Source organism: Lagopus muta, chromosome 1 (genome assembly GCF_023343835.1).
Source record: "Lagopus muta isolate bLagMut1 chromosome 1, bLagMut1 primary, whole genome shotgun sequence".
In the NCBI taxonomy this organism is placed as follows: domain Eukaryota; kingdom Metazoa; phylum Chordata; class Aves; order Galliformes; family Phasianidae; genus Lagopus; species Lagopus muta.
Genome location: NC_064433.1, coordinates 183,801,365 through 183,821,595, shown reverse-complemented (window position 1 = coordinate 183,821,595; position 20,231 = coordinate 183,801,365). Strand labels below are relative to the sequence as shown.

The window sequence follows — 20,231 nt, the reverse complement described above, 5'->3', positions numbered from 1 at the left end:
GACATTGAAGCACTGGAGCACGTCCAGAGAAGGGCAACAAAGCTGTGGGGGATCTGGAGTACAAGTCTTATTAGGAGTGGCTGACAGAGATGAAATTGTTCAGTCTGGAGAAGAGGAGGCTCAGGGGAGGCTGTATCACTCTCTACAACACTCTGAAGGGGAACAGGCTACCCAGGAAGGTAGTGTAGTCACCAGCACTGGAAGTGTTCAAGAAATGTGTAGGTGTGGTACTTAGGGACGTGGTTTAGTGGCAATATTTCAATAGGTGAACAGCTGGACTAGATGATCTTAGAGGTCTTTTCCAACCATAATGATTCTATGATTCTGTAATGTGAGGTCACTGTACCACAGCCATCTCTGTTTCTGCTTTTCCCTCTCTCTTCTGAGGGGCCACAGGTCATGTACTCGTGTCAGCACCATGTACTCCACACATTTCTCTTGGAGAAAGGATCAGGAAGATTTGTCTCCCATCATTTCATCGCTGTGGCGGTACTTCCACATTCTCTTCTACGTGGTGGACACAAGCCAACCTGCCTTTTACCATCACGTTGAGATCCCACTGGCTCTGCTCTTCAACCATCCCAGCCCACACAAGCCAAATCCTTAAACCCATGTGTGACGATTGTGGGACCATCAACCGGCAGCCATTTGTTTGTGTATCCATCAGGCATTTGCTCCAGGTAGAGCTTGCAACACGCGCAGGGTGAGAGCGAGCCTGCAGCACTGGCACCTCCCAGGCATGGCCCCATCCATCTAAGCTTTGGCAGCTCATCAGGGTGTGTTGTACAGCCAGAGCTGGGGCTCTGGGTGTCTGTGGGGAGAGGTACAGCAGCAGCAAGCACCAGCTTGTCCTAGGATGGTGAAATGTGGCACTGGGGAGGTCAGGGCTGTGCAGGAAGAGCCAGAAAGAATCAGGGCATGGAGCAATGGTATTGGGTGAAGCTCAATTGAAGGAGTATGGGCTGGGAGCCAGAACAGGTGCAGGACCACACAACTCATGTGTGCAGTTGGGTGGTGGGGGGAAGGACAAGCATCCTTCACATGGGCCAGTGAGCATGTCCCTGGGGTCTGATTTTGCCACAACTCCTCCCACAGATGGTATCACCACCATTGCTTTAAAAATCCTTTTTTGTCTTTTTTTCTGATCCCAGTGAAACAGTTCAGTGAGATGCTGCTTGGGTTCCCTTTTTGTTCTTTCCCTGCAGAGATCTGATTTTGTTTACCACAGTGTCATCCCCAGAAGCAGCTTCCTCTGAGGACAGTGCTGTTAATATTTTATTTCTAAATTGTTCTTCTGAAAAACGGCACAGCTTCAGCAAGAAGCTCTAGTATTTCCCATCTGCCAGCAGAAATCTTGCCTGAGCCGCACTGCAGTGCATTGGATGATTCACTTTAGTTTTTGGATCAGAGAAGCTTCTTCACTCTGCTCTTGTGCTTCACCAGGGATTAGGATTAAGAGACAGAAGCTTTGAGAGCAAGACCTCCCTCATTAATACAGAGAGAATACCTCTGTGCAGTGAACGACCAGGAGCAGCAAGAGACATGAGATCAAGACCACAAGGTGAGGTTAATTCATACCCAACTGACCGAGTCCCCCCAGGCTTGGGTGAAGCAGCTGGAGAAAGGATGGGCAGGCTGATGACACTCATCTCAAGCACAGGGTGGGAGGAAAGCAGGGATGCTCCTATGTAGGCAACCCCTGCTCTGTGGTGTGATGCCACGCAGGGTCAGCTCCACACCCCTGCCCACTGGGAATTGCTGGATTTGGACTGCAAGGGCTTGCTTCATTTGCCCAAAGGGCAGATTGGTGCAGCCTGCTGTAAACCTGATGGGGAACTAATGACTCACTGTGTCTCTGTAATTACATTTGCTTTCTTTTCTTTTTTTTTTTTCTTTTACACAAACTTAATCCAAAACCTCTACTGCAAGTACTGAATGTCTGATGGCTCAGTTCTCCCTGAGCATTAAGGCTTTTCCCGGTGTCTCCCAGTACAGTCCAGACCGCATGGCATCCTCATTCTTGGGTCATCTCCATCCTTGGGACACCTCTATCCTTGGGTCATCTCCATCCTTGGGTCACGTCCTGGGTAACCAGCACCCTGGGGATGGCTGGCGAGCTTTGGCACTGTTTCAGTGAGCCTGAACTTGAGGTCAGCCTTAGAGTATCCCAGAACCAGGAATCTTCCTGACTCACAAAGGCTCAAAGCCTGCACAGCACATTTCTCCTTGTCATTCACTACACATAGCTGCTTGGGCCACCCTTTGGCCCTGGAAGAGGGAGCTGCTGCCTTCTTAGGTCTGAGGTTTTCTGTTTAACCTGGTGGCTGGAAGTTCCTCATGGCTGAGCTCATAACTTTGAAATCAACTCCTGAGTACTGTAAGCTGCCAAAGATGATGGTGGTTGGAGTTGGTCTTCTGGGAGATGGAGCTAAAGCTGAGATCTGTTTCCAATTGCCTCACCTGTGACGCCTTGCTATGCCCAAGTAAGCTGGCTGTTTGCCTGTATGAGTTGGAGTGATCTGGAGCTTCACTTCTGAGAAGTCTTCATTATAAAACAACTGGAAAAAGTGAAAAATCTGATAAAATGGTGCCATGTGTGAATGTCTGCTGGAACTGTGTGCTCTGTAGTAAGGCCATATTCATCCTTGCAAGATGGCAGTGTGATCAAGGAGTTGTTTACTCTACATTTTCCTATGCTTGGCATAAGAGACTTTCCTGCCAAGCTCACCTCAGTGGTATTCCAGTCTCTTATGGTGTCTATTCCCTTTCTGAGACTGTCTCGGGTAGCAGTTGATTGTAGCACAAATCCCTTCACTAGTGCCACCTTCCCCCAGGTGCTTTTGACTCAACAGAAAATGTAGGAAGTCCCTCACCACCCTTATCAAGATGTAACTAGCCCAGACACGGATGCATCACACCATTTCTTCGATTCATATCACTGGTGACTCAGCCTCCATTCACCATCATTCATGCACGAATCATCTTGCTTCCCTTCCCCCTGGCCAGAGTCTGTACCGTAACCTGTGCAATTCACTGAGCATTGGGCTCCAGAGGTGCCGCTGCTTCATCCTGGCACTGCCTGCATAGGGAAAGTAGGAATGGAAGCAGACAGCCCAGCGTCTCCCTCAGATTCATGCTTGGCACAATGCACTAGTGAAGTCTCCACCACACCTGTTGGAGGCGATCTTAGTGGGTCACTGCTGACCTTCAAGGAATTCCAGTGGCTGGTCCTTGTTTTTCCCCTCCATTTCACTTCCGTGGCTTTACTTTCCCAAAGACAATTACATGACTCAGGAAGACAAACGCATACTTCACATACCTGCGGGAACCATAGCGCCGGTAGGTGGGTTAGAGTATTTTGAAGCTCTTTGAACACACAAGAGCAGCTGAATTCCCGTGACTTACCTACACAACCCAAAGCAAGTCCAGGCAATGGCTGCATAGTTTTCGTGGAGCCCAAGGAGGGATAAACATCTCCCTGAGAAAGAAAGCTTTGCTCTTGCAGCACAGAGACGCAGAGACTTTCTGTTGCTGGAGAAATACAGACATTTTGTGAGGTAAGATCTGCCATTTTTTATTTAACTGCTTTTTGAGAGATGGAGCACAAAATCAGGCTGGAGCTGGAAGGTTTCCTATTTGGAACTCAAAAAAAACACCATAAAGTAGGTCCAGTGCTTCCCAAGAGGTACGTGAACAGCATGGATAAATTATAATCTCTTAACTAGATAAGTGATTATTATGGGTAAAATAACCTGGCAGATAATCGCCTGTGAAGATAACTGGCAAAAATGAGGTGTGGTGCGTTTGGTAGTCTGAGTTTAGCACAGGCAGATCTGTAGAGGATACAAAAGAATGCAATCTTTGCTTTAAGTGCTTTAACATCTGAATCGCTATGTTACAGTTTAATTTGCTGTATTTGGAAGAAAACAGAGAAGTAAGAGGAATTTTATTCACTGCAGAAGCTCGGAGGACCTTACAGATCTTAAACCACCCAAACCTCAGGCAAGGGCAGTTAGTACTGCAAGCAGCCCTGGGCATCCCAGTGTGTGCCTCAGGGCTGCTCCTGGGGGCTCCTGGGTTAAGGGCTTGGCTGACATTAAGGATATTCTTCAAGCTGTTCAGGCTACTGTTCTAGTTCCTGAGTACCTATGTAGATATGTGTCCCCAGCTAGGATTGGGCTACAACAGTGAAGTCATGTCATGCAGATAGCCATGTAGTTATTAATTTGTTCTTCATCCTTACGGCATGCCCGAAGGAATGTAGAGGAGCTTCTAGCTCCTGCCCTCACCAGTGTGGGAAACTCAAGACCATCTGCCTGAAAAATAACTCCCCTGATACCAGACTGGGTAAGAGACAAGGTGACAGCTCTTTTGGCAAAGGCTTCCTTTGGAGAAGATGATGTGTTTCACAGCTCCTGGATGGGATGTTTTTGCTGAGGCGAGGAGAGCGACACGACTTGTGGAGGATCCTGTCCTGACACATCTGCTGAGTGTAAACCCTCAGTCTTTATGAAAAAGGCTTCTGTCCTGGGGACTGGGGAGCCTACAAGTGCTTCTTGGCTCTGGGCTTCTCCCATAGTCGTTGGAAGATCAGATTAATGATGTATTAGTGCAAGATAACTTCTGTGAGATCATGTAATTAACTTGTGATTATGCTCTGCCAGTTGGCTGAAACACGCTTCTTTAAAGAAAAAACTCCAAGTCCAGCTACAGATAGAGCTTTTTAAATGATGGTATTAACAAACAGCTCATTAGTCACCTTTGGAGCTAATTAAAGGAGTCTTCAGGGGAGAGGCAATGAAGCAGAACAGCAGGATGGCCAGTGTCCATCCCAAGTGCCTCAAATTGCCAGGCTATGGTTGATATTCTCTCTTGTTGGAAAACAGACTAGAAATGCCCAGCCTCTGCTATGGGGTTTGCAACATGAACAGAAACAGATTTCTCTCATGAAATCATAGAATGGCTTGGCTTGGAAGATCAACTAAAGATCATCTGGTTTCAGACCCCCTTATGTCCTCTCCTGCTCTAAAATGGTGCCTGATACTCAACCCTGCTCTCCTCAGAGCTCATCTTCCCTACAGATCCCACCTCAGCTGTTGTGCAGCTCTTCCCCAAACCCTGTTTTTTGCACAAACTGGAGCACAAGAGGTTCCCGCTGTCTGCCAGAAGCACTTCTGTGCTGTGCAGGTGATGAAGCACTGGCAAAGGCTGCCCAGAGGCTGTGGGGTCTCCTCCTTGAAGATCTCCAAAGCTTGCCTAGACATGGCCCTGGGTACCTGCTCTGGGTGTCCCTGTTTGAGCAGAGCTTGGACCAGATGGAGCCAGACATCTCTTCCAATCTTTCTGTGATTCTATCATCCTCCAAGATGGCCTCATGAGGCAGTACCAGCTTGGCTTGGTGTTGCACCTCTGTCGAGGTGTCCCACACTGCATCATTACCCCAGGTGGAATCCTGCTCTGAATGTTTCTCATGTGAAGTCTTCTGAAACTAAAACAAAAGATTCTTAATATAAATAAACATATCACTAAACTACAAATCCTTGTATGCAGCCCTCTGGAGGCTCAGACCTACAACATGTGTATGGTGATCAGCAAACCTAACCATGCACTAAGAGAGGTGGTACAAGCTTCTCATGGAACTGTGCCCTCCTTCATTCCTTGTGCAAGAAAGAAGGACCAGAAATGTTCAGCTTGACCGTGCAAGCCACCTGCAGACTGTGGCTTCTGTAAAATGCCACTGTTCCATCCTTCTCATCAAGTAGATAGTTACAGATAGAACTTTTTCAGCAGTTCTGGAGCTGAACTGTAAACAAGGAGATACAGTGACTCAAATAAATGGGAGATCCCTCATGCAACATCTCGTGTTGGGTCAGCAGTCACCCATTTTGGTGAGCCATGAGGATGGAGTGGCTTTTGAGGGCAGTGCTTGGGTGAGAGCTGCCAGCTGCTTGTGCCCTAGATCAAGCCCTATGTACTAGAGCAGAGAGGGTTTGATTCTGTAATTTCTTGTCTATCTGAGTTAGTCTCAAGTCATTAACTTTTATTTTCCTCCTGCTCTGGTAATGTGCATTCTGCAGTTCATGGTACTAAAGAAGTAATTCCCAACGCAGCTGCTGGGTGCCCAGAGATGCTGTGTGGCAGATTGTTTTAAACTGGAAATATTCCCAGTGAGGAGCCTGAATGAGGCTTTCTCCCTCCCAGCTTCCTACAGACCAGAGGGGCTGTAAAATATTGTTGAAATGGTCATTCAGCAAGACACTATTTTATTCTGCAGTTGGAAAGAGCTTTATAGGTCAATCAGAAAAGCGACAGTGGTTTGTGATCCGTGTGGGTGTCAGCTGAAGTATAATAAAGGCTGTGAAGTGAATGGGGTCTTAACTTACCCCTCCTTCCACTACTTTTTTGTATTGTATCAGGATATCATGTATCTTGGCAGGAATGCAATGTCTTTGCTCATCTTGTGCTTTTGGAGGACTGGGGGCAAGCTGTGGGTGCGTAAAACAAGCTCCCCTGCTCTAAATGGAGTCTGAGCACAGGATCTGTGTGAAAGCACTCTGGAAATACAGCATTTGATTTTTTATCTTCTTAAAAGATGGAGGCAATAGGTGCTGGCTATTGACTGAAACAAACTTGAGCTCTTTGAGCAGCCAGAGCATCATTCACAGCCCTGCCAGGCACTGGGCTGAGTGGTGATGCCTCTTTCTTACCTTTACTTCTGTGAGAGAGTAGTGAGGCACTGGCACAGGCTGCTCAGGGAGGTGGTGGAGTCACCATCCCTGGAGGTGTTCAAGAAACATTTAGACGTACTGAGGGACATTGTTTAGTGGGAAATATTGGTGGTACGTGGATGGCTGGACCGAGTGATCTTAGAGGTCTTTTCCAACCTTGGTGATTCTGTGATTCTATGATTCTACGGTCCATGCCTCCTCCCTCCCATGCCAAAGTGTTTTTCTTTCTCCTGTACAGAATGGACTTTCTGAATCAGTTAAGTTAGAAATTGTACATTTGCAAATAATTTTCTGCTTGATGGGAGGTCAGGGCTCGTGCCTACATGGCTTCATGTCTATATGACTGAACAGAGATGGACAGCAGGCAAAGGGCTGAGGCTGTAAGGTGGCTTCTATCTTCTGTTAGAGCAATGAGTGAATATGGAAAAGCCATTTAATCTCCTCCACTGTGTTGGTAAATTTCCCTTCTGCTCTTTCCCTCTCATACTTTTATTGAACTTGCAGACCAACCTCTCCCTTGGCAGGTGGAAGGAATACATTGCCAACAGTACGCCTTTATGGGATGCCTTCCAGTAGTGGAGCTGTGCAAATAATAGGTTTTCCATTTCAGTGGCTGAACTGAAAAATAGAAAATATTTTTTGTTTTGGGTCACCCCCTAAAGGAGAACGTTTCCTTTCTTCTCCTGGATTTTCTTATTTCTTTTCATAGGCATTGCATAAGGCATTCTGGTTGGGATTATTTAGTGTTTTTCCTATCTTAAAAAAAAAAAAAAGAAAGAAAGAAAGAAAGAAAGAAAGAAAGAAAGAAAGAAAGAAAGAAAGAAAGAAAGAAAGAAAGAAAGAAAGAAAGAAAGAAAGAAAGAAAGAAAGAAAGAAAGAAAGAAAGAAAGAAAGAAAGAAAGAAAGAAAGAAAGAAAGAAAGAAAGAAAGAAAAAAGAAAAAGAAAAGAAAAGCAAAAGCAAACTGGGTCACTCTCAGGTGGAAAACATCATTTGAAAGAACAACAAAATATGTTTCATTTTTAAAACATCAAAATGGAGCCTTGCTGATTCTCTCAGAATGCTTTCTTTTCTCTTTCAGCTAAAACTAATTGTGTATTCAACCCAAACTTGCTGAGTGTTTCTGCACCTTGTAATTGTGCTTCAGGTGAAATTGCAACATCAAAAAACCCAATCACACCGCATGCAGCAGAGACCTGTTCTAGGTGCTGTTCAGCAAACACATACGCACAAGGATTTAATTCTGCTTAATGAAGGTGCTGGTTAAGCAAGAGGCCTGCAAAAGTGACCTCTCACACGTCTGTCCAGCCAGGGCAGCACCAGCACAGCCATGATTCACCCCAATGGGACCCACCTGCCTCACTGGGGCTTCAAGTCTACCTGGGGCTACAGCCTTAACCAAGCGTAGCTCTGTGATGTGGCTGGGAGTTACCCATGCACAGGAGATATAGGGGGAGAGATCTTGGCCATGGGGAGAGAGCCCATCTGACTCTATCTTTATCAGCTGTATTAAACCATTTCCTGGGCTGTATCAATGGGTGACCAGCAGGGCAAGGGAGGTGGTTGTCCTCCCTCTGCTCTGCCCTCATCTGAGGCCCCATCTGTGTCCAAGTCTGGGCCTATCAATACCTGAAGGGAACCTACACCCAGGAGGGGAGTAAACTCTTCAAAAGGGCTGACAACAGCAGGACTAGGGGAAATGGTTTTAAGTTGAAGGAGGGAAGATTTAGGTTGGATGTTAGGGGGAAGTTCTTTACTAGGAGAGTGGTTAGGCCCTGGAACGGGCTGCCCAGGGAGGTTGTGGATGCCCCGTCCTTGGATGTGTTTAAGGCCAGGTTGGACGGGGTCCTGGGCAACCTGATCTGAATGTGTATGTTTGGTGGCCCTGCTAGGCAGGGGGGTTGGAACTACAAGATCCTTGGGGTCCCTTCCAACCCGGGTGATTCTGTGATTCTGTGATTCTGTGGGGCTGTCACAACAGGAAGGATGTGGAGCTGCAAGAGTGAGTCCAAAAGAAGGTCACGAAGGTGATTAGAAGGTGGAAGCATCTCTTTTATGAAGAATGGCTGAGGGAGCTGGGCTTGTTTAGCCTGAAAAGGTCTCACTCTGAGGGTGATGAGGCACTGGAACAGGATGTCCAAAGAAGCTGCTGATGCCCCATCAACCCCTATTTGGGTTTACCTTGGACAACATTAAGGAGAGTCTCTGTGGTCATTTCTTCTTCACCTTCCTGAAGATGGAAAAAAAACTCAGTAGTGACTTATTGTTGCATCCCAACACAATTCAAGGAATCACAGAATCATTGGGTTTGGAAGGGACCTCTGGAGTTCACTGAGTCCAACTCCCTGCTAAAAAAAGGCTCCCTATAGCAGTTTGCACAGGTAGGCATTCAGACAGGTCTTGAATATGTCCAGAGAAGGACATTCCACAGCCTCTCTGGGCAGCCTGTTCCAGTGCTCTGTCACTCTCACAGTAAAGAAGCTTTTCCCCATGTTTGTATGGAACTTCCTGTGTTCCAGTTTCTGCCCATTTATGTTTTGTTTTATTGTTGCTCACCACCCAAAAGAGTTTGCCCTCATCAACTTGATTCTTGCACTTCAGATCTTTATGAACAGTAATGAGATCCCTTCTGTTGTGTGATTCCTCAATAAATTAGTGATTGTTGCTTCTGCAAGGGCTCCGTTGGGTTACCAGGTTGGGTTCCTGCTTTAGCAAGGAGACAGGAGTTGATGATTCCCTGCGGTCTCTTTCAACCCCTGCAATTCTGTGTGGTTCTGTAAGATTCCCTCCCAGATCTGTATAACCTCGCTTTAAGAAAAGGTGGATAAATGAGATGCCCCCCATGTACCTTCCCCATCAGGGGTGCACAGGTTCAAGAGGCCAGGGAGGAAAAATATGAGCCACCATAGCCCTGTGCTATGACTCCCAGCCATGACTGATGCCCTCACAGTGCACCATCCTCCTCAAAAATAAATCTCTATTCCTACAAATGTTGCAAGGGATTAGGAATTTCTCAGTGTTAGAAGGAATTGGAGAAGGTCAAGGGATCAGTAGCCTTTTGACCCAGTCAACAGACTTGTCAATGTGATGGGTTATGGCTTGGCAGAATCATTTACTCCTTGCTCCAATACTCCCTCTTGAGTCGTGAGATTTTTTTCTTTTCCTTTCCTCCTGAAATATAGACATTTTCCTCTGCTGAGAAAAGCAGGAAGTGGTATGAAATAGGACAGACATTTAGTGCATTTTTTTTGTTACTCCCCAGAGAGAGTTGCAGGAGGCATCGCAAGCAGAGCTTTGATGCTGCTGATCAGAGATGGACCTTGGTGAAAACTGGGAGCTGGATGAAGCCAACTGGTTGTCTCGTGGTGGGATCCATCCCTTTGTTGGGGTGAAAGGAGGTAGGACATCACTGTGGATCTTAATCTGTTCAGTGATGATGCTGGGAGCCTTCACATGTCCTGCTGCCCTTCCCTGTGCTTGCGGTAGTCCTAGGGACTACATGAGGCTACTACCAGCTTGAGAATGCTTAGTGTAAAGGTGGGAAAGGTCTGATCCAAACTGCAGGGGCTGGCAGATTGATCCAGGGGTTCAATTTGCTGCTTGTCTTTATTCTTTGAAACTATCTGCTAAAAAATAAAAATAAAATAAAATAAAATAAAATAAAATAAAATAAAATAAAATAAAATAAAATAAAATATTAGAATTTACCCTCTGGGGAGCTGATACACCACTTGTGCTAGGTGTCACCACCCTAACTTTGCATGACTGTGGGCAGGAAGGAGCCAGGAGGAGAGCTGGTAAAATATCCCCTTCTCTCTTCAATCACATTTGTGTGGGACTGCTCAGGACAGACCCTCAGGGACACACCTAGTAGTGACAGCAGGAACAAGGGCTGCCAGCCAACCTAATATATCACACCACAACAGAGGCTCTCTAAAAGTTTCCACAAGTGTTCTTGGGGCAATGGGAAATAGCCAACAAACTGACCTCCTGCATCAGTTCTTCTCTGCCTTATTTCCTGACAGCAGCTGGGATTTGCTTTCCAATCCTCATTGAAACGTTAAGCAGAAGAAGCCACCTGTGTTTCTCCATGCCCCATTGCCAGAGGCTTGGGGTCCCCTGGGCCAGCCCCAGCATCACCTCCTTTTGCATCACAGCTGAATTAGACAAAGAAATGCATGCATTATGAGCGCAGCAGCCCTGGGTGCAATCTCCCAGCTAAGCACTCTTCTGTAAATGTTATTATTTTGGAAAATTGCACTGAGTTTCTGGAATTCAGCAGCATTTGGGTATTGAATGCAGTTCTGGAAAATAAAGAAATCCCCACCATCTCCAGAAGAGCCATCTCCAAACCCTGCCTGTATTGAGGTCTGCTACCCAAGCAGCTCACAGCCCCTGCCTGCAGTGCCACAGGGCTGTGGGGTGATGGAGGGGATACTGGGGGTCTGAGCCAGCTGCTTAGGGCTGGATCCTGTTGGATCTCAGCAACCTGCAATGACAGGGGAAAGGCACTCACAGGGTGAGCCTAAAGAAAGTTTCTTCACCTGGCACCTGCACTACATCCTGAGCTGACTTTTCCAAGCATTTCTTCTTCTCCCCTCAGACAATGAGCTTTCCGAAGGTGCACCAGCCCTGTTTGCTCAGGATCAGCTGGGTAAGTCCACATGCAATACTTTTTTTTTACAATTCTTTTTTCTTCTGTGCTCAGTAGAGCAATTAGGAGATGACTCAGTTGAAACTCAGGGCAGAAGCCAAATGCTTTCCACTGCTGAAATGCATCATTACCAAGCTCTTTTTTCCATGTTGCTTTTGAACGCCATCCATCAGAGGGAAGGACTGCTCAATGTTAGAGGTGCTCAGCATCCTTCTGTGTGAAATGTGTGCAGAATTTCTTCCTGGTAGAGGAGTTGCCATTTGCCCAGTGCAGTGCTTGCGGGCACTTCTGAGATCTGGCTGGCAATTTGTGACTCTCTGACACCTTGCAACAGAGTGAGGGTTTTTTTTTAAACCCTGGGAGACAGAAGTAGAGGTGTGGAAAGAAAGCCTAACATCAGTAGGTATCTCTGAATGAATTATAGGTGGGGCAAGGAGATGAGCTGTGAGGTGGACAGGGGAACATCAAGGCATCAGTCCCTCCTGAGACCATGCAGGAAGGTTATGGATGTAGCACATGGAAATTCTCAGGTTAGGGCAGCTGGGGAGGTGCAGGGCTCAGACCTGTGACAGCCGTGGGACTGCCCAGCATGGTGCCCATCACTACTGGCAGAGCATCAGCACTCCTCCCCAGGGAAGGATTCCCTTCTCTTCAGTTCACAGGCGATGCTTTCCCCACTGCTCTTGAAATCCATCTTGGCTCCAGTAAGGAAGCTCAGTGTGCATGTGCTGGGCTGCTCACTGCATGAGGCACATGAGATAGGAAGGTAAAAGTCCAGGAGTCCAGAATGGTGATTGTTGTCTTGTGCATTGATGGAAATCACTGCTGCTAAGAGCCAGAATCTTGAAAATGTCCTACAAATACCAGAATGCCCATGAACTGGCTCCAGAAGGGGTGACTGGGTCAGCAACAGCCCTCACTGGCAGCTTCATACATACAATTGCATTTTAAACAAGTTCTTGTGAGCCTTCTCCACTTGGTGTCAGGATAGAGACTACTTTAACGCATTTGGCCACGAGTGTCTAACAGGGAATGGGAATAAAGCCAGCAGTTTCCCCTTGGCTGCCTCATTCACTGCCCAGGTGATTTAAAACAAATGAAGTTACTTTAAAACACATTTTCTGTGACACAGCTTCCACCAGCTCTTTTTCTTCTTGGTCTTCTGCATCATCTCCCCTTGGCTAGAGCCTCCCTGCAGGGACATGTGCCCATTTCTTCCAGGTTTTGGCAAACGCTGTGACAAAGGCAACAACATTTGGTTGGTTTTAGTGGAGTAGCACATGTTCTAGATGTGAAGAACAAGGTTTATTGCTGGGTTCTTGGTTCTAGGCAAGGAGCAGGACACTGGATGAGGTAGGAATGAGGGATGGAACATGGGACAACCTGGGTCCTGGCATCTTCCTTATGCTAATGGGGGAACAGTCTGAGCCAGCCAGTGTGGGTAGTTGGCTGTGCTGGTGACATCTCCCACGGCCTCTGCACAGCCCCACCCCCAAAAACTCCTTGGACACCACTTCCCTCTACACAGACATCCCTCAGGCTGGAAAAGATTAGTGAAACCAGTGCTCGCATCACCTTACATTTCCACTCTGCCTTCCAAATGCAGCACAAGACTCCATCTGAGGTAGACAAAGCATGTGAGATAGCAAAATGAGTAATGGAAAACTGAACTCTCTCCTTGTCTTCTTCCCAGTGGGTGGACTTGCAGCTGGCTCTGCTCCTGACCTTAGTCATACACAGCTGCATGGTGCCAGTGCCAGGCGAGAGGTGGTGAGAACCAACACGTCAGAGGGGTGAAGACCATCTTGGCTGCAGCTCAGATGTACCCTGTGCTGAAGGGATTCTGTAAGCCTGAGAACACCAACTTGGTGCTCTTCTCTGGTCAAACAGGCCATCTAGGCTATTGGAATCATAGAATTGTTTGAGTTGGGTGGGACTTTTAAAGATAATTTAGTTCAACCCCGTGCAGTGAACAGGGACTCCCACAGCTAGATCAGGTGCTCAGAGCCCCGTCCAGCCTGACCTTGGGTGTCTCAGGGATGGGGCATCCACCTCCTTTCTCAGCAACCTGTTCTGGTGCTTTACTAACAGTAACACCCTAAGACAAAACTGTAGTATTGTAACACAGCTTCATTACTCTAAAAACCGCTGAGGATCCTTGCTGCCTGAAGGCAAGTCTCACTGACAAATCCACCACCTTGCTTGGTGAACCAGCCTGTGTTCAGGAGTCCCAGCGGCTTTCCCACAGAATCAGCTCCAGAGTCGCACTGCTCCAAGGGCTGGAAAGGTTTTCTTGGTATCTAATTAAATCTGTAATTTCAGCCAGTTACTCACTGTGCTGCCAAAAGCAGGCGTAAAAGGTTTGTTCACTTTCTCTTCATGTTCCACTGCGTCTTTTGTACTTGAAGGTTCTGACTTTAACACAGCTGTCTGCTGGGTTAAATAACCCCAATCCCTTGTCTCACAGGATGTCTTTTCCAGCCTTGCAGTGCTTTTCCCTCCTCTTTCATGTTTCTCCACATTCTGCATCTATCCCAAATTAGACGAGCCCTCCAGCTGCCATCAGAGGGCAGAGAGCTGCAGTGCCATCCCCTCTCTGCAAGGTCTGCCCTTTTCTCGAGAGCACAATCCTGGCTCGTGCATAGGATCTGCAGGTGACACAGAGCTTCTGCTTCAGTTGGCACTTCTGTATCACCAACTCCCATTCTTTTTTCCTCCTTGGCAAGCCTGCCTCAAGCTCCAGCACTGTGTCCAGCATGCTGGCAGTTCATCCCAGCCTGGTGTCCATTGCAAACATAAAAAGCTCTGCTTGGGTTCTGAGTCATTCCTGGAAATGCTGAGCAGCACCAGATTTAGGAGAGGTTTTTGTGCAACCTCGTGGCATTAGTAACTCAGTTCTGAGAAGGGTTTTGAGCAGCCATGCATTTACATACTCACTTTCTTCTCCCTCCCTCTTACTTGTAATACCACATGACACAATATAAAAAGCCTTACATGTATGCTAACATATAGGACATCTGCAGTTCACCCTTCATCTACAAGATTTATCACCTCATCACGGGAGATTGATTTAGTCTGACCGGCTCTGTTCTTGCTGAATCTGCGCTGGCTGTTACCCATATCCTCCTTTTCTCCACATTTGCAAAGGCTTTGATTGTTTCAGTGTTTCCAAGAATGGAATTAACAATGGCTGGAAAATCCCTTCCTAATATTTTTTTCTTCTTGCCTCTTAAAGGCTGGAGCTCTGCTTACTGTGCCCAACTTTTGGAAACCCCTCCAAGGGTTGCTGCTGTGTGACCAGGGCATGGCTCACCCATACCTCGAGCAATGAGTGCATTTCTGGGCTTCCTGGAGAAAACTCACGGAGGGCATGTAGTGATCAGACAAGAGGTAACAGCTTTATACTGACTGAGTGATTTAGACAAGGTATAAGGAAGAAATTATTCCCCATGAGGGCAGTGTGGCCCTGGCACAGCTGCCCACAGAGCTGTTCTGCCCCATCCCTGGAGGTGCCCAAGGCCAGGTTGAATGGGCCCTGGGCAGCCTGAGCTGGTAGGTGGTGTAGAGAGACTTGGAACATGATGGCCTTTGAAGGTCCCTTCCAACTCAACCCATTCTATGATTCTTCAGTCCTAAGCAGACAAGGGAGCCAGTGGTGACCAAGGGAGAGTGCAGCTTCCATGAAAGCAGACACTGGGTAAACTACAACTTAGAATCACTGAGTCATTATGGTTGGAAAAGACCACTAAGTTCACTTAGTCCAACCTCAGCCCATCCCCACCATGCCCACTAACCACAACTCTCAGGGCCACATCTCCACAAGTCTTGAACACCTCCAGGGATGGGGACTCCTCCACCTCCCTGGGCAGCCTGTGCCTTCATGGAGTGGAGAAGAAACAAGTGAAGGAGGATATGGTAGAAGTACTGGAGTTACGAATGACGTGGAAATAAATAAGGAAAGGCTTGAAACAACCCAAAGGAAGTATGCCTTCAAACATCATACAATTACATTGTGCAACCCATTGCCACAGGATGTCCAGGGTGCCAAAAGTATGAATGGGCTCAAACAGTGATTAGAAAATAACATGGAAAAAATTGTCTATGAAGGGCCCTCAGAACCAATGATGCAGCTCAGGAAGTTCCTGCAGTGCAGGAACTGCTGGAAAATGGGCTCATGTACTAGAGAAAACATCATCTGTGTTTGTACTTTTCCTTATATGTCCTCTGCAGTTGTCTGCTTAGTGGCCATGACAGAGAGAGGACACTGGGGGCTCTTAAATTTTGGGATAATGCAAAGTGGTATTTGTGTCCACAGCAATGAACCGGGAAAAAGTCACAAGCAGCCCTCGCATCCTCTTCTTTCCATTCCTCTTCTCTCTGCTCTCCCACTGCTTGGCTGCTGGATTTCAGCAGATATGAGTCAGCCTGGGACTGCTGTGTTCCTTTTGTTCTTCAAATGATGAAACCAGAACGTTTCACACTCTGCATGGTCCAACAGAGGAGCACTTCATTGTCTCCTTGGCAAACCCTGAGGAGGAACTTCTGGCTTTGGAGAAAGTGAGGTCAGGGAGGGAGAAACTCTCCCCATAGAGGAACATGTGCAGAGGCTCCTCTGCCTCTCCCCCTTGCTTTCTCCCTTCCCTCCTCCCTTCCCTTCTTCCATTCCCTCATCCCCTACCACTTTTCTACCTCCTTCCTTCCCCATCAGAGATGGTTCTGCAGCCATTCTGGATGAGCTTGTTGAATGGCAGAAAAAAAAGTCGGACTGAAAAGGCAGGGCAACCCCCAGGCTGCAGGAAATGCTGCATTGGTGATATGGTGATACAGTGTGCTGGGGGAATGAACACACAGGGAATGAATCCCATTGGACAAGTAGAAAAGGAAGGGAAAAAAAAGCCCCGGTCCCCGTGCTGTTTGTTCCCACTGCTCAGTGGACATCCAGCTGTTTCTTTTTCTTTGCTGCACTGACCTTATCTTGCACTGGAGTGAATCCAGGAACCAGTGCTCTGCTGAGCAGCCAGTGACCGAGCAGGTCAGGTTTAGGGGGAAATGAAAGCTCTTTGGCAGAGCTGGAAAAACAGATGTGCAGAGAGATTCCTTCAAACACAGCACTGCCTATGAAGCTCCTATCGTAGGGGACAGCAGCTTGAAGGGAAGCTGCTTGCAGGCGTTTGGGGTTGCTGCAGGGCCAGGCGCCCTGGGACAATTATTTGCTGGCTTGTTGCATTAGGAATCTGAGTGATTACACGCATGGGTGGGTGCAAATGTAACGAGCATCCATACCCGGGTGTGCCTGCGGTTCAGGACAGCCGGTCCCAGATCTGGTGGCAGCAGCAGTGCCCAGGTGCTGGAGGATCCTTACTTCCCCATGCTGGGGAAGTTCTGTACCAAGAGTGGAGCTGCAGCGTCGGGAAGGCAGAGCGGTGCTGGCCTGGTGCTGCTGGGTGGGCACGATGCAGGTGGCCAAAACCTTCCTGGTAGCATTCAGATGTACTCAACTGCAGAGGGATTACAAAACTCTCTTTCCAGCCTGCTGCCCTCCATGGCTGTGTGGTTTATAGATCAAAGTGGAATCAAACAGGAAAGAAAGGCTGTGAAAATCACTTAGAAAGCTGTTCCAGAAAATGAGGAATTTTGCAGAGAATTTAAGCATTTAAAAGCTTTAATTTGGGACTAGCTGTAGGTGTCCTCACTCGCTGGAGAGGAGTTTCACTAGATGGCCTTTTAGGGTCCCTTACAGCCAAAACGATTGCACGATTTTAGAAGTGCAAGGGGGAGGCGACGCTTCCATCCCCTGCGCGCTTCCTAGGATGGAATTCAGGTCCCGCGAGCACCAGGCCCCGCCCCCATGTATAAACTCCGCCCCCATGCCCAGACCGCGCCCACAACCTCTAGGCCACGCCCACTACAACCCGTTAGCCCCGCCCCTTCTCGTGGCCCTGCCCCTTCGCTGGTGCCGCCCCCGCCCCGCCCCAGCGGAGCGCGCCCGGGGGCGGCGGGAGCGGCGCGGATGGCCGCGGTGCTGCCGGGGGCGGCGGGGCGCGGAGCCGGAGGTGAGCGCCGGGTGGTCTCGGGATCCGCGTGTGTGCGCGGTCGTACTGGGCGGTGGCGGGATGTCGGTGGGGCGGCCGGCGTCGTGCCGGGGGATCCGGGGTGAAAGTGGGCTGCTCGGTAGACCCTTCGGAGCCCCGTCTCCGTGCTTCTCCCCGGGGCGCTTGGGCGACTTTCTCTCCGCTTCGCCAGCAGAGGTGCGAGACGGCGGCACCCCGAGCGATGGTGCGGTGCTGTCCCGCACGAACACGGCGGTAGGAGGAGGGCTTCCAACGGGGCTGTCCGCGGGCGGTGCTGCGCGGAGCCCCGCGGGGACCGGGAGCGGCTCTGCGCCGTCCCCAAGGGTCCGGCTCGGGGCTGGGGCCGCCGGAGAGCCGGTATTTCTCCTGCACGGAGAGGAGGTCGAGTTCTATGTAAAAGCGAAACGCGTTGAGACAGGAGGAATAAATAAATGGTACGCGAAGTGAACTTCTCCCCCTTCCTAGCCCTCCTGCCGCGGTTTGCGATTCGTGTTGAACTACAGGAAGGTCGCTGCTCGCCTGTTTTCCTCTTGCGATGGAAAGAAGTGCACTTTTTTTTCCTTTTTCCTGGACCGGGAGCAGCTGCGGGGCCGGGGGCAGCGCGGGGCTGTGCTGCTGTTGCCTTGCGAGTAATACGGCGGGGGAGATTGGCAGGACTGGGGAGGCTTTGGAGCTGGGCAGTGGGCTCGTTTTCCCGCGGGCAGTGCCTGGCTGTGTCCTGACCACGTAGAGGTTTTCACGGACACCTGCGTGTGTGAATGAATATGTGGTCGTTGGTAGCTAGCAGAACAACTCCAGTGGGGTTCAGTCCTCAGGGACGGCACTCTCCCAAGTGAATCTTTCAGATAAAAATGATTTTATGATAATAAAATGTCATATAGAATCATAGGATGGCTTCAGTTAGAAGGGACCTCAAAGCCCTCCCAGCTCCAACCCCCTTCCGTGGGCTGGTTGCCCCCCACCAGCTCAGCTGCCTGGGGCCCATCCAGCCTGGCCTTGAGCATCTCCAGGGATGGAGCACCACAGCTCTCTTCCAGTGGAGGAAGGACATTAACCAGCGTGGCTTTGGCGAGGAGGCAAAGTCACTGTGTGCTGGGATGGTGTGTGGAGGCAAGATGTGCCCCCCAGCCTTGCCTTCCCATGGGGCGCACTGCAGGAGAGCAAGCGTGCCCCAAGGCCCCTGGGGATGGCAGCATTTGGGGTCACCCCCTTGATTCTCATTTATATCCCTGCATAATGGCAGTGCTTGGGGGTCCCAGCGACAGTCCCTGCTCTGCTTGTCATAGCTCAGTGCTGAGCCCTCCCTCGGCAACAGGTCTGTCACAACTGGAGCAAAGCACGTGGTGCTGTGCCCAGCACTGTGGACTGGCTATGGTGTGATGCTGCTCAGGGCGGAGGCAGGAGAATGGGAGGATGTGCCTGCTGCACCTCCCTATACTGGAAGCCATCAGAAGGCTGCGAGCTCATGTTCTCACTCAACTTTTTGTTGAAACTTCATGCTCGTAGGAAGAGGTTTTGTTTCTTTCTTTCTTTTTTTTTTTTTTTGGTGTTGAAGTGACTTTCTCAGCAGGTCGGGTTTAGTTGTGTTTTATGGGCACAGAGGGGGGAAGGTCTGTGAAGGTCTGTAAGAGAAGGTCTTAGCGCTGTCATCCTGCTGAGGGTGAGGGTGGGAGCAGCGGGATGTGCAGGGGATGGATGCTGCTCAGTCACTTGGGAGCAGGAGCTGACGGCAGTCACCTCATTAGCACCTTTGTGTGCAGCACCTTTATTGCGTTCCCGCACTTTGAAAGCGGCTGACTCTAAATTGCGAGTAATGATTTAATAACAGAAGGCGCATAATTTTAATATATATTCTGGTGGGAAGAAGGCTTAATGTCTTTTCCCCTTAGATGGGGCGGTTAAGATAAGAATAAGGCAGCGGCTGTGCATAGGGTTGGGTTATCGCACAGTTCTGTGTGTGGATGGAGCAAAGTGCTGGCTGTGTGGCTCGCTGTGTAAAAAAGGAAAAGCTTGAGAAATATGAAGATGCATAAGATAGAGTTCAGTGCCTGCATTTTCAGTTAAAGAGTACTGTACGGTCTTTGTACTATTTTTGTTCTGTCCGTATCCCAGGCTCCTTTGTACGCTTGCAAGTTTGTGGGAATGACTCAGGGAGAAAGCTATTTAACCTAAAGGACACCACTGGCAGGAAACTGCCTGGAGAAAGAGCAGCACTGGGGACTGAGTGGGAACCGGGGGGACGTCTGTGTGCTGGAGGAACAGGAGCCCAAAGCTGCTCCCAAATGGGAGGAACTGGGGCACAAAATGCCCACATCAAGGCACAGCCCATGCACTGCAAGAAGGGAGTTTTATGACGTGGTTGCTGGAAGTGCCCGGGAACCAGCCTTAATGATCCCAGTGTCTTTGCAGTCCTGGGTCCTGTTTCACTTCTGTTTAATTAATGGAAAGGCTTAAATATCCGATGAAAGTGATCGTGCCAGGGCATTTCTGTAACGAGATCGCTTTTAAAGGCAGTAAGTACAGCACAGTTAGTTGTAGCTTCAGCTCCTGCTTGGTTGATGCTTTGTCCATGTTGTGGCTGGTTGATGCTGATTCCCAAGCTCCGTGCCAGCCTTTGTGCTTCGCTCCTTGTCAGAGAGTTCCTTCCTGTGCTGCTTTGGCTCTGAGCAGCACCTCACCTTTTATCTCAGAGCAGCAACGCCAACACAAGTTGTAATCATGGCGCTTTGATCAAAGCAGAAATTTCAATTATTGATTCAATTCCTTGAATCCTTATTAT

The 20,231-nt window shown here is 48.8% G+C and overlaps 1 protein-coding gene across 2 annotated transcripts in view; it reads left to right on the top strand.

Annotated features, from left to right (window-relative positions):
• Positions 1–1,419: 1,419 nt before the first annotated feature.
• The window catches only part of AMOTL1 (angiomotin like 1), a 70,276-nt gene continuing 51,464 nt past the window's right edge, over positions 1,420–20,231 (top strand). The window contains exons 1-3 of one of the 2 annotated variants that reach the window (XM_048958602.1): positions 1,420–1,561; positions 9,990–10,125; positions 11,331–11,381. In XM_048958602.1, the coding sequence (XP_048814559.1) occupies positions 10,041–10,125; positions 11,331–11,381 (136 nt within the window). In that variant the 5' untranslated portion in view covers positions 1,420–1,561; positions 9,990–10,040. Of the gene's footprint in view, positions 1,562–9,989; positions 10,126–11,330; positions 11,382–17,350; positions 17,435–20,231 lie in introns of those variants that run through there. The other variant, XM_048958611.1, reaches the window with a different exon arrangement.